Source organism: Trichoderma ghanense, assembly GCF_004382785.1.
Source record: "Trichoderma ghanense strain CCMA-1212 chromosome Unknown scaffold_11, whole genome shotgun sequence".
Lineage (NCBI taxonomy): Eukaryota > Fungi > Ascomycota > Sordariomycetes > Hypocreales > Hypocreaceae > Trichoderma > Trichoderma ghanense.
The window spans coordinates 745888-757974 of record NW_027395674.1 but is presented as its reverse complement, the minus strand read 5'-3'; the positions used below and the strand labels follow the sequence as shown (position 1 = coordinate 757974).

The following is a 12087-nucleotide window of genomic DNA, read 5'->3' as shown; positions in this document are numbered from 1 at the left end:
AACTCCTGCAGCTTAGGCGCCATGATTCACTCAATCCTCGTCTTATACACGGCGGTCCAGGAACGCTACGGCATTTGCCAAGTCGAGCCAGGAACCAAGTGATATTACACGGAGTTTAGCGGTGGGCGCTGAGGTGTCGACTGGCGTATGCTCTTGCGATGAATGACGACGAGCTTGATTTGAGGCTATTTACGGTTTTGGCGACAGGAGCGGCAACTGATGCTATTAGGAGCTGTATTTGATGGAGGTTTGACTTGAAGGATGTGCTTTCAAATGTTACTTGGTGACATCCTTGGACAGGTTGGGAATATATTTCGGCGACCAAATGGATATCACATCGTAAACGAGGCTAGAGATAACGACAGACTATATTGAACGACGCCAAACTTCCGCTTTATGTAATGACTCCCTGAACCAAACTCCAACAAGAGATCCAGTCTCTTCTTGAAATGAGCAGCAACAAGGGCGTATCCACCGCAGTTCGCTACGGACCAGATAAGAAGGCTTTCTCTCAGAGTCTCCAGATCTTCGATTGCAATTCACCTTGACTTGTCATTGTTCATGTGAACTAGGGCCGCTACAGCAGATATAATCAGGAGATGCCACTACTTCTTCGAATAGCCGGAGCTGGAGAAAGCGCTCGCCCCGACAGGCGCGAAAGAAGCCGTCGAGGGCTTGGAAGTGGTAGAAGAGGCCGTGCCAGGTGAACCGTTGGACTTGGAGTCCTTCGAATCGACAGCCGCATTCGACATGGCAGTGCTAGAGCCTCGATTCTGGGCAACGTACTCCTTCCGAGCTACAAGAGGGTGAGGACTGTTAGAGTCAGCAATAGGACTATCGCTACCTTGATCAGGGGACTCAGAGTCGGGAGTAGCAGCCCGAGAGCCAAAAGAGCTGGGAGCCCCGCAAGAGGAGCCGCATCCGAAAAAGGGGTCGTATTCGGACGAGTTTTCAAGCGAGCTGTCATAGCCAGGAGCGCTTTCGTAGCCAGAGCAGGTGTCGTATTCGGAGGAGTCACTGGGGTCTGATGCGGGCTCTTGTTTGGAGGTTTGGATGAAGTGGCGCGAGTTGACGTAGTTGTTGTCGTCTCGGCGCTGGGCTCGAGCTCGGTGGTGGTTTTGCTTGGGGAGGCGGTTTGATTTGGTCATGATGGAGGATGGAATGGGCAGATTTGGAACCGGGCTTGATGGGAATAGTTTGATAGTGTTTCGGAGTTGTAATTGATGGTTTTGGTGGTGATTTGTTGATGGGCTTCTTACGGAGATCATGGCCGGATTTTATCTCCATGGAAAAACATGAAGCTCGCCAAAGTCGTGATGTTTACTCCAATGACGGTTGAACATACTTGCGCGTGGAAAAGCATGTTCGCTGCTGTCTTGTCTACGGAGCCACTCTACGATTGAGTCTGAATGCATTTTGCGTTCGACAGAGAAGTCTTTCTGAGTACACTTGGGTTGAACGCCCGATGTGTAGATCAAAGGTCCGAAATGGTTCAAAGATGAAATATGTTCAGAGTGTTGATAGAAGAGACTGGACAGCGAATAGGAAAAGGTACAGTAAGATGCAAGTATATGCACGCTTTCTTTGTTCAGACGACCTGCCAGGGCTTGATGATAAACCGGCCACACACTGACCAATGATCTCGTGTTCGCATCAAGCCCTTCGAACACGTAGTCCATGGTTGTTGGTTCAAAGAGACAGCCTCAAAGAAGACGGCGGCACATGATCCTGCATGTTCCCGCGTATGGACTCAACGACTGTAAGCCTCAAAACAATAGACGCTTCCTCGTCCACTACACTCGAAATAGGCACGGATAGCTGCCTGTGGTTTTTGCCTCTTCTGCCTTGTCTGCCTTGTTTCTAACTGAACGGCTATGGCACAGTTCACCTGCGTGTTCGATGTGCTGCCTGTTAGGCGCCGAGTGAACTGCTTGTATGTACGTAGCCGTCTGAAAAACGCCTCGTGTAGACAAACATTTGTTCATACACTCATCATGGAGAGTACCCTTTTATAGATATCTCGTACTGATGCCATCTGTGTAACACCACGAGGCCTCTCTGGTGTCACTTGATGGCTCGAGTATGATGGCGAGCCTCCCAGCAGCATCTGACTCTCGCGAGACTCATAGCAGAGCAGAGCTGACAAGTGTAGTGAAGGCAATGTCGATTCACGCTCGAGCGCCAACGCGCAAAACGGATTGACAAGATGGCATTAAAACTCAAAAAGTAAATACAGATAGCAAACTGCAAAAAGAGAGTGACGAAAAAAAAACATGCAAAACATAGGCAGTCGTGAACACAATCATCGTAAAGTAAACACCAAATGCCCCCACCCCCCTTTCCATGTGTACCGAGGACCCAACTTCTCGAGCTATCCAGAGACTACGCCGCTGCACCCAGCCCTACCAGGATAACGACCATGTCAAAGGATCTAGCCATGCCGTGAGCAATTGCATTGTCTGGCTACGCCGCTGCCTCCGACCCTGTCAGATTAACGACCATGCCGGAGACAATGCAGATGCATCACGAACGACTACCAGTTGGCGATACTCAAAGGCTGTCCGCTGCCCCCGGCCCTGCCAGGTTAACGGATATGCCATCGAGTCAACTGAGACTCAGAACCTGGATCCTCATCAGTAGTTTACCTCTTGTTGACACTGCATGTTGCAACGCCATCATCGCCGAGATACCACAGTTCACACTTGCCGCCTCGTCTGGAAGAGCGCGTAGAGCGTAAAAAGCCTTGCAAGGATTTGGCCTCAGGGCCGGACTCCTGAGCTGTACGGTGGCTGTTGTTCTTTTGCTTCTTATTTTTCTTCTCGAGGGGTGACGTTCGTTTCTCAGGAGACTGCGGTGCTTGACGTCTCTCAATACCCGAGCGAGTGGCGGGAGCTTTCCCCATGTTGATTCGATGGAGGTTTGTAAATGGTCCCCTAGACCAGGGAGGGGAAGCCGGTGCCCTTGTCGATGCAGACGGCTGCCCTAGCGTGGGATGGATGGATGTGTGTCTGGTGCTGCTCCCGCTTGCATGCCCGGCCATAGGCTCGCGACTGTCCGGCTCGTTGTGGCCCGCGGCCCCCTCTGGTTGAGGTGCAGGTCGAGGAATGGATATGAGATGGTGTGTTCCCGGGGCGTTGGCGGCAGGTTGCTGAACAGCATCTCCATCCACGGAAGAGCCTGGGCTCGGCAGTCCGTTTCGTTCTCGCTCGACTTCCGAGTCCGTCTCTGGATATGCAGCAAAGAGTCCATGGACTTCTCTGGGAGCATTTCGAACCGCCCTTTGAAGCGGAGTCGGCGGCGGTCGCGGTTTGTAGACGTGCTCTTTCCACTGAAAGTTGAACTTGGGCGGACTCTTTCCACGGCCGCGGGCTTCAAACGCTTCCAAGTCGAAGTTGTCCCAGTCTATCTCGACTCGTTTCTTCTTTGGCTCACGAGCCTGGCTCGACTCGGCATCGTCCGCCGCCTTGCGCTTGTTGGGACGCTCGGAAGCTGGGGCGCAAGGAGCGTCATGAGCTTTTGAGGTTCCAGCGTTGGAAGAGACAGGATCAAAAACAGAAGCAGAGGCAGAGGCAGAGGCTTTTGGAGCTGCCGAGGACGATGGGATTGAAGATGCGGTGCCAGCGTCGAGCGCTTGAGCATCATCAGGAGCATCATCGAGCGTCTTCAGCTTGAGCTTCTTGCACGGCTGAGCCTGCTCGCCATCAACAACAGACTTTCTTTTGTTCATGTTGACAGTGGTTTGGGGACGTGTCTTGGAAAACAACTTCGGCACTCTCGCTCTCTTGGTGTTGTAGCGCTTTTTGACTTGAAGTACCATCAATGACGGAGGAGAGTTGGGGGAGCAGCCCTCAAGGTGATTTGGCTCCCCTTTTCTTTGCTCAGATGCTGCCATCGTCAGTCGTTGCACAAAGAACCGCCACGTGATGGTTGCGACTGCACTTATCCAATGCTCGACCAACAACAGAGAATAACAGCCAACGACTTTACCAACAGATTCAACTTTTGCAACCTGTACGACGGACAAACAACAGACTTGGGGCTGTATCTCGACTGATTGATACTGTGAATAGGGGCATTGGACGTGGCTCGTACTACCTCACGTCTGTCTGCCTAGCAGTGTTTGCGCTTGTATTACTTTGTATCTGAATATAGCAATTCCAAGATGTCCTTCCATCACTTCGCATCTAATTTGGCTTGCTGAAGGCAGGCCTGGAGGCTAGTCGGGCATTCGTCTACATAAGTCTCCAACCGTCTCGATGAATTATTCGATCCTTCTCCCCTTATTCTACAATCTTCAGCTACTCCAAGAACCATCGACACCTTCCTTGGAAACAAAAGACACAGACCCAAAGATCAAGAACTTCAACAATGGCTGACACAAACGCTTCCGATGCACCCTCGAGCATCATTCATGCCCGCAGCCCGATGCCCTTTGTCGTATTCGCTGGTGCCAATGCCGCGGCGAACCACCTCCTGGAACTCGTCCGGGTGACAACATCACTCCCGTCCCTTCAAACCTCTGGTGAACAAGCACGCTATGCTTTACCGGTTCCCGTGTGGTCGACCGAGAAAGGCAGCGGCGTCACCAAATGGATGATCGGCAGCGGAGCGCCTCCGGGGCCCGCGGAGGATGATGATGACCTGTCTGCCGCCAAACCGGACATTCTCCTCTGTCCGCCTGGAGCATCATCCAGCGCCGCGTCCGCTCGCCAGGACATCCATCCTCTACACGCTGCCCTCTACTTTCATCCTCGCTCTGGTGGGCTGATCTTCGAAAACCGATCTGGGAACGTCATCGTCTACGAGCGAGGTGACAAGAACGGGCAGGACTTGACGCTTACGAAACGCACGACTGTGCAGACTCTCCTTTGGAAGCAGAAGAATTATCTTCAGTTCGGGGAGCATCGTTTTCTCATTTCCTTCGTCGCCGAGAGCCCCGACGAGGATTACATCGGCCAGCAATTCAACGAGATCATCGGCCGCCTCTATGGATCTCTTCCTCCATCGACTCTGTTCAACTTCGCCCCGAAGACTCATGCCTACCTCAACTGGCACATCGCAGTGCATAAGCCGTTTCCAAGCTTACTACTAACTGCCGGTATTGATGCTCGCACGGGACAGCCACTCGTCGTCAAGAGGGTGCCGAAAAGGGAACCCCTGGCCCGACAGCAGATCGTCACTCGACTGCAAGCCATTTACAGGACCGATATTGGGCCGCAAGAGGGCATCATGAAAGCCCTCGATGTATGGTGCAAGCTTGGAAGGCTGTCTCACAATCTTCATCACGAGCAAGGCGGACCATGCCACTGTGGGTATATCGAATATTCCATGCCCATCGCTGAGCACAGCTTCCAGGACATGCCCTGGCACGAAGTGACGGCCGACGATCGCATCCGTTATTTCAGGCAAACTCTGCTCGGGCTTGCCAAGTTGCATGAAATGGGCATCACCCACGGCCATATCTCGCCCACGTCCTTGCTGCTTCTCACCGAGGATGGGCGCGAGATATCCCCTTTCGACGAAAATTCGGTCAAGGAGCTGAAGGCTGTTCTATCGGTTTGCATGCGGCCGACCAAGTTGCGGACACAGAGTCTGTGCATGGCGCCTGAGCTCTCGGATGGGTTCCTCCTACAGTTCCTGGATGAGATGACATGCAACGAAACTGGAGCACAGGGCACGGGTGGGAACGAGACTGTTGGTTCGGCGGCTCACAGAAATGCAAGCGTGGCTCTGGAAGACTTCAACGACCAGGGAATGGAATCATTGCATGCATCACCCAACAACACGGCCGCCTCAGTCCCAGAAGCCCTGAGCAACGACGCAGCCGAGCTGGTCTCGTGGGTGTTTAACGACGCCGGCGGAACGCTCGGTGACGTGTTTGATGGCGACGGATGGCAGCCAGCTGATGACACGCAAGCCCTGGATGGAACGGAGGCTGATGTCTGGGCTCTCGCCATGTCCTGGCTGTCCACCCTGATCGCCCTTCCAGCCGAGGCCACGATTACCAAGGACATGCACAGCCGCCTCCTGGACGATCTGGACGCGAAGACCAACAGCAGTTCCTCCACGAATGAAAGGATCATGGCTCTGATTATCCGCGACATGCTCTGCTGGGATCCGCGGGCTCGGCCAAGGGCAGCTGTTGCTCTTCAGCATGCCGCTTGGTCTGTCATCATGATGAGACTGGCCAATGAGGAGGACAGGAAGCGGAAGCGAGGTGGCATCAGCCGGCAGGGTAGTCAGGGTGAGTTGCGAGGAGACAAGAGGGCCAAGGTCGTCTCGCTGGACGAGTGATGGGGGATGATCTGGCGGTGGGCCACTGGTACACGATCGGGATGGTATGATGAGGGCATGTTTGCAGATATTTTCGAGTGCTGATTCCTGAGTAGTGATTTGAGTTATAAAGCAATGTTTGTCTTTCTATCCATACCCGCATCTTCTCATCGCTCGTGATGGTCCATGGACCTTTGAACATCTGCGAAAGTAACATGGCCTTAGTCCTTCCTGTGAACGACAATTATTACATTCTGAAGCCAAAGTCATATCCATAATACTTCACATAACGTGAGTCTTTATTACTACCGCAACTGGACAAGCACACCCACTCATCACGTCGTCGTCAAATCCCACAAACTATCCACCGTCACCCCCTCAACCCACTTCCCCCCCGTCGTATCCTCCTGCACAGTAAACCCAACCTCCTTCTTCTCCCCCGGCCTCAAGACAAACGCATTATCATCGAAGAAGCCCAAGACGCCCGCCGGATGCGTCAGCCATGTATACAGCGACACGCCCGCCGTGGCTTCCACCGTAAACTTCTCCGTTGATTTGTTGTAGGAGAGCTTCAGCTTGGGGTCTGTTACCTTGGCCTGGTTGGGCCAGACGGGGAGGAAGTGGTTGTGGTGCGTAAACGTCGTAATCTTTCTGTTGGAGGCGTTGGGCAGTTTGCCCTTGGCTGTGAGTTGGATGATGAGGACAGCGTCTTGAGGATCTGGGATCTTGAGATCGGAGGATATGTTGGTTGAGATGATCTGAGTGGTGTTGATGGCGCCCACATGGAAGTCAACAGACTTGGGCATGCCGGCATTGTTCTCAATGGGTTCGCCCTTGAGGTCGACCCAGGTAAGAGACACTTGGCCGGACGCAGGCTCCCAGAGGTCAGACGTAACCCAAATCTCCAAATCATTAGCAGTATAGTTCCAGAAAGCAGACGCAATGACGTGCTCATACGTCCTGCGAGAAACATACGGCAAGACTTTCCAGCGTCCGTCATACTCGAGACCAGCCCAGGTGGGAGCCTGCCAGATGTCGTTGAGCTGCCAGTACAGAGACCCGAGCTGTCTCTCCGGCAAACCGCTGCCCCGTCTGTAGAACTGAATCTCAGACTTGTACATGTCCGCCTGGAAGAGTTGCGTGGCGTGACACCAGGAGGAAAAGTTGGCCACTGGGTCGGTCTTGTCGGGGGTGGGATAGTATCGCTCTACAGCGAGCGTCATTTCAACTTGTCCCAGAGTGCTGTTGTGAATGTTCCTTGTTAGGCCGCCGGCAGGGTAATGATGGTTTCGTAGAATGACTGTTGTGGAGTTGAACGACAGATCTTCGGGGTCGACGGCCTGCTGCCACGTCTGGATGCTGGGCATGCTGATGAAGCCAAATTCGTTGGCGAACCGACCGACCGGGTACGCAGAGGTATCAAATGACACAGAAGTATCGTAGTTGTAAAAGTCAGTGTCGCCGTAGATGTGTCCGCTGGTGGTGTTGTAGTACCGTTCGACGATGGGCACAGGGAGATCGAGATCAATCTCCATCCATCCATTGTTGGCGCTGCAGGGGCTGTACGAGATGGAATGACTGTTGGCGGCAATGATGTTGAACATTGTCTTGATGAAGAGATCCTCGTATTGTCCCAGGACATAGGGGTACGTTTCGGGATCCGCGCCCTGAGCAATCGGCAGCATCAGATTCTCAAACTCGTTGCCGCCCATCCAGCACGCCAAAGAAGCATGGTGATTCAGGCGACGGACATTGTACGTGATTTCTCCAGCCACGTTCTCTTTGAAATCAGGACTGTCTGGATACAGAGTATCGCTGAACTGGAACTCGCTCCATAGCAATACGCCGCGTTCATCAGCAATGTCGTAGATCCAGTCCGGCAGATATGTGCCCGAGGACCACACTCGGAGCATGTTGAAATTCTGTGCTTCAACAGAGTCGAACAGGCGGTTCATCCTATCCGAGGTGACTCGCGGCCAGAAGGCATCCGGAGGAATCAGATTGGCCCCCTTGGCGTAGAATTCGTGGCCGTTGATCTCAAAGTGCCAGTTGTTTCCTGGAGTAATACCGCTCGCGATTTGTGCATCCGTGATGTTTCCCGAGCTGAACAAAATGGTACGGAAACCAACGCGGCGCGAAGAGACGAGCAGAGGCGTCTCAGACCCTGGACTACTAACAGAGACTGTGATGTTGTACAGCTGCTGGTCGCCCATGTCTCGAGGCCACCACAACTTGGGCTTCTCGGCATCGATGGTCACGGACCCAGTGACCGTCATGTCAGACTGCGCGACGCCCTCCAGTTTCCCAGAGTACAGCACAGAGCGGCTGTCCTTTGCATCTGTAATGAGCACCGACATGGAAGCATGTTTTGGCAGGGTTCCCACGAAATCGAGACTCGCATTGACCACCCAGGGTGCAGTCTGGTCAGGCGCAAAGTTGTTGAACTGGCCTTTCCGGAAGACGTCAATGGCAGTGTTGAGAGAATACAATTCGCCTCCCTTGCTGAGCTGGACGATGCGTCCGGGTTGCCAGGGCCCTACGGGGGAAAAGGCCGGGCCCCAGTCCCAGCCGAAGTCGTTTTGTTCCTTGCGAACCCATTGGCGATTAGGATACTCGAAGGGGTAGACGACCGAGGCGGGCCAGTCTGGAGGAAAGCGAGGTCAGTTACAAGGCCTCACGGTCAATGTCAGAGTACGAGAATTCTTACGCTGAACGTCATCGCTTGCGTTGATGGCATTGATGATGCGAGGCACACTCCCAAAGTTGATGCTCAGAACGGGATCGCTCTTGCAGCTCGCGAGGAGGGAAGAGACGTCGTAGAACCATTGCCTGAACTGGTTGTCTGGCGTTCCAACAATGTGGTCGCAGAACTTGACGGTTGCGTACGTATCCAAGCCATCAAAGACCAGCCAGGTAGATGTGTCTGCGTGTTTGTTGCTGGTCTCCCATTAGTATGACAGATTCACCTGGAAAATCGATGCGCACACTTACAGTCCGCTGATGGGCTTGCTGGTATAAGTCCAATTCTGGGCCGCGATCCATCGCAGGTCAAAGTCGTTCAGGCCGTGGTATCTGCATCTCGTCAGTTTCACCTTGAACCAAAGTTCAAGTCAATGTTGGCGAAAGCCATCTTACGGATCATCTGCGAATCCTTGGTTAGCTGACTCTCTGGTCACTCTGGGTTGTCAGTGACTCACTGATGACACCCGCCGCGTGAAGATCGAGATGTGCCTGCGACGGGAACTTGCCCGGCACGGTAATGTTGCCGTATTCGTTCGTCACTGTCCATTCCTGCAGGCCGAGGTCGTGAATCGCGGCTTTCCCAACATGCTCGGTAGTTGCTACTGCGACGCTCGCACAGATGCCGAGCGCGGCGAGCAAAGGCCTGATGCGGCCCATGGCTGAGGTCCGATGGCTCCTCTCCTCGGTGATGCTTATATATACTTGACTATAGGTAGTTGTTCAGGCAAAGAGACGTGATGAGAGGTTCGTAATCATGTACAGACGGGATTCATGTGTTGTTGTCCAGGGGCCACGGACGTGACTTGTAGGCGCCGTCTCACAGTCATCCCTTCCCATTGCGTCCCTTGCAGCTTTTATACCTACCCAATACTATCTTCACTCATGACTGCAACACTCCGTAAGACATCAATGAGGGGTCCGGAATAAAGCTCGGCCATTGTTGCACAGCTCGTGTTCTGGATAGCATCGAATGGAGCCATGCTCATGCCGATCACCCACCATTCATGCAGTGATATGTGGTGCTCATCGTAGGCACACAGGGCCCATGTAACTTGCCCCTACTGGAAGAGATGGGAATGACTTCATCGGCGCGGAAAACCAAGGCATTAACCCCGGATTCTTTTGGTCGTATTGCCGATTCAGCCGGTACGTGGTTTCCGGCAGATGTCGGTTTCCCCACGATTTTGGCCTGTCACCAATCGCGATCGTGCGTTGGGTGAAGGATTGTGGGAGGTGCATGAGGTCTTTGGAGGAAAGAATCGGTTCCCCTGTTAGAGCTAGACTGAAAGATGAAGCGCTCCAACTGGAGATGATGCCGGAAATGCTGATGTCGATACGTTGGTGTGTATGAGTATTATGCAACTGATTTTCTAATCGGATTGCGCTGAACGATGACAGAAGATGCCCAAAGAGCAAGGGAGATCTGTAATTCGAGAGGGGTCACCTACCCGGATGTTCAATAATCGGGACGTGTAAGAGACTGGATGGAACGATACGTCGGTTGCTACTATGCATGCAGGAAGAAATGCTAAGAAGAACTTTCGTTCAGACGTCAAGATCAGCAGAAAGATATCTGAGTGTGTTGCATATGTTCTGTTTCAAGGTAAGGTACGCATAGATGCAGGTACGGGAACAAGATCAAGCTCTCCTGTAAGCTTAAATCGACGGAGTGAGCATCACTTGTTAGCAGATGAGCGTTCCCTCTGCACGGTTATGACATGCTTGATGGGTTATTAAAGAGAAGAGAGTACTTCTAGTCTATATAAGTTGTATGTAGCCATCTTGAGTAGTGTGTCATAATAACCAAGTCAGTACCATATCTGGTCATCAGTGCTACATGTCAATCAGCTAGCTCTCGAACTGTATCAGACATTGAAGTACATCATCATCGAACCAGTGAAAGAGCCATCATAATCATCGTTCAACTACCACATCAAAGAACTTGAATCATCTGCCTAGATCAAATGTCCAAAGCCACAATCTTGCCGCCCTCACTAAACGTGCCATTGACAGGACTCAGCGACCCACCAACAGTAACAACATAGAGAACATGCTTATCCTTCCACGTCCGTCCCAAAGCCACCGAGGTGTCGCCCGCAACAAGGCTCGAGTTGAGGTTTCCAGCAATGACCTTGCTCTCCCCGGTTGCCAGGTCCAGTTTGGTGACCACGTTGGTCGGGTTCCCTGCGATATAAGCCACCTGTGGCGTGACTGCAAAGTCGTCGCCGACGATGCCCGTCGCGACTGTCTCGTAGCTTCCGGCAGCGTAGCCCGACTTGTTGACGCGGACGCGGCCGAAGAAAGCCTTGAAGGAATTCGTGTAGTAGACGTAATGGTCGAGATAGCGGATGCCGTTGATGCCAATGGGCAGCTCAGCGTCCGCCGCGGGCTTGAACGTCTCGTCGTCGAGAACCACCTTGTAGCTTCCTGTGCGGGTGTTCACGCTATAGACCACGCCCGCGGTCGAGTCGGCAGCGAGGATAGTGTTGGGAGAGGACGCGAGAGTGGTCATGCCGTTGAGGGACAGGGCCTCAGGGATGTCGACGACTTTGGACACTTTTGGCTGGTCCTTGTGGAAAGCGACCTGCCATACCGCCCACGATCCTTCTGTTGGGCCGGTTGTGGCGGAAAAGTTGCCCGCGTTGAGGGTGAATACGTCGGGGGAGACTTCTGTGATGCCCACGAGGCCGAGGTATCCTGGGAAGTGATGGACGAGCTTTGCGGTCTTGGGGACGAAGGGATTGACTTCGTAGAGCTCTGGCCTGTCGGTTAGGGTGACGAGGAGGTTGCCGTTGGACCGGATGGCAATGTTTTCGATTGTCGTTCCGTTGGCGAACTGGTAGACGAGACGGGAAGAGTCGTGAGGTGGCTGGGGGTATGCGTTTCTGGGGTTGAGCACGGCGCCGGTGACGGAAGCTACGAGAGCGGAAAATGTGAGGAAGATGTTGGAATGCATGATGAAGATGGTTAGACAACAGACATTAATCAATTGGTATGCAGACTGAAGAGAAATATCTTGAGAATCGGAAAATCAAGACGACATGCGAGGCACTGTTATATATACCAAGATCT

General features: G+C 53.0%; 6 protein-coding genes across 6 annotated transcripts; 2 read left to right on the top strand and 4 right to left on the bottom strand.

Moving 5' to 3' along the window:
• Nucleotides 1-605: 605 nt before the first annotated feature.
• Nucleotides 606-1148, bottom strand: CCMA1212_008255 (uncharacterized protein; the record flags this gene model as incomplete). Its single annotated transcript, XM_073705396.1, has 1 exon — nucleotides 606-1148. One exon carries the CDS (start codon nucleotides 1146-1148, stop codon nucleotides 606-608), a length of 543 nt encoding a protein of 180 aa, XP_073556210.1.
• A 1195-nt stretch (nucleotides 1149-2343) lies between these two features.
• CCMA1212_008254 (uncharacterized protein) lies at nucleotides 2344-2640 on the top strand (the record flags this gene model as incomplete). Its single annotated transcript, XM_073705395.1, has 1 exon — nucleotides 2344-2640. One exon carries the CDS (start codon nucleotides 2344-2346, stop codon nucleotides 2638-2640), a length of 297 nt encoding a protein of 98 aa, XP_073556211.1.
• A 1-nt stretch (nucleotide 2641) lies between these two features.
• CCMA1212_008253 (uncharacterized protein) lies at nucleotides 2642-3727 on the bottom strand (the record flags this gene model as incomplete). The annotated part of the gene is made up of 1 exon (XM_073705394.1): nucleotides 2642-3727. One exon carries the CDS (start codon nucleotides 3725-3727, stop codon nucleotides 2642-2644), a length of 1086 nt encoding a protein of 361 aa, XP_073556216.1.
• A 641-nt stretch (nucleotides 3728-4368) lies between these two features.
• Nucleotides 4369-6294, top strand: CCMA1212_008252 (uncharacterized protein; the record flags this gene model as incomplete). The annotated part of the gene is made up of 1 exon (XM_073705393.1): nucleotides 4369-6294. One exon carries the CDS (start codon nucleotides 4369-4371, stop codon nucleotides 6292-6294), a length of 1926 nt encoding a protein of 641 aa, XP_073556217.1.
• Nucleotides 6295-6608: 314 nt separating this feature from the next.
• On the bottom strand, nucleotides 6609-9672 carry CCMA1212_008251 (Beta-mannosidase A; the record flags this gene model as incomplete). The annotated part of the gene is made up of 4 exons (XM_073705392.1): nucleotides 6609-8917; nucleotides 8981-9210; nucleotides 9265-9365; nucleotides 9439-9672. 4 exons carry the CDS (start codon nucleotides 9670-9672, stop codon nucleotides 6609-6611), a joined length of 2874 nt encoding a protein of 957 aa, XP_073556214.1.
• Nucleotides 9673-10975: 1303 nt separating this feature from the next.
• CCMA1212_008250 (uncharacterized protein) lies at nucleotides 10976-11971 on the bottom strand (the record flags this gene model as incomplete). The annotated part of the gene is made up of 1 exon (XM_073705391.1): nucleotides 10976-11971. The coding sequence occupies one exon, from the start codon at nucleotides 11969-11971 to the stop codon at nucleotides 10976-10978; it is 996 nt and encodes a 331-aa protein (XP_073556215.1).
• Between the last annotated feature and the right edge of the window lie 116 nt (nucleotides 11972-12087).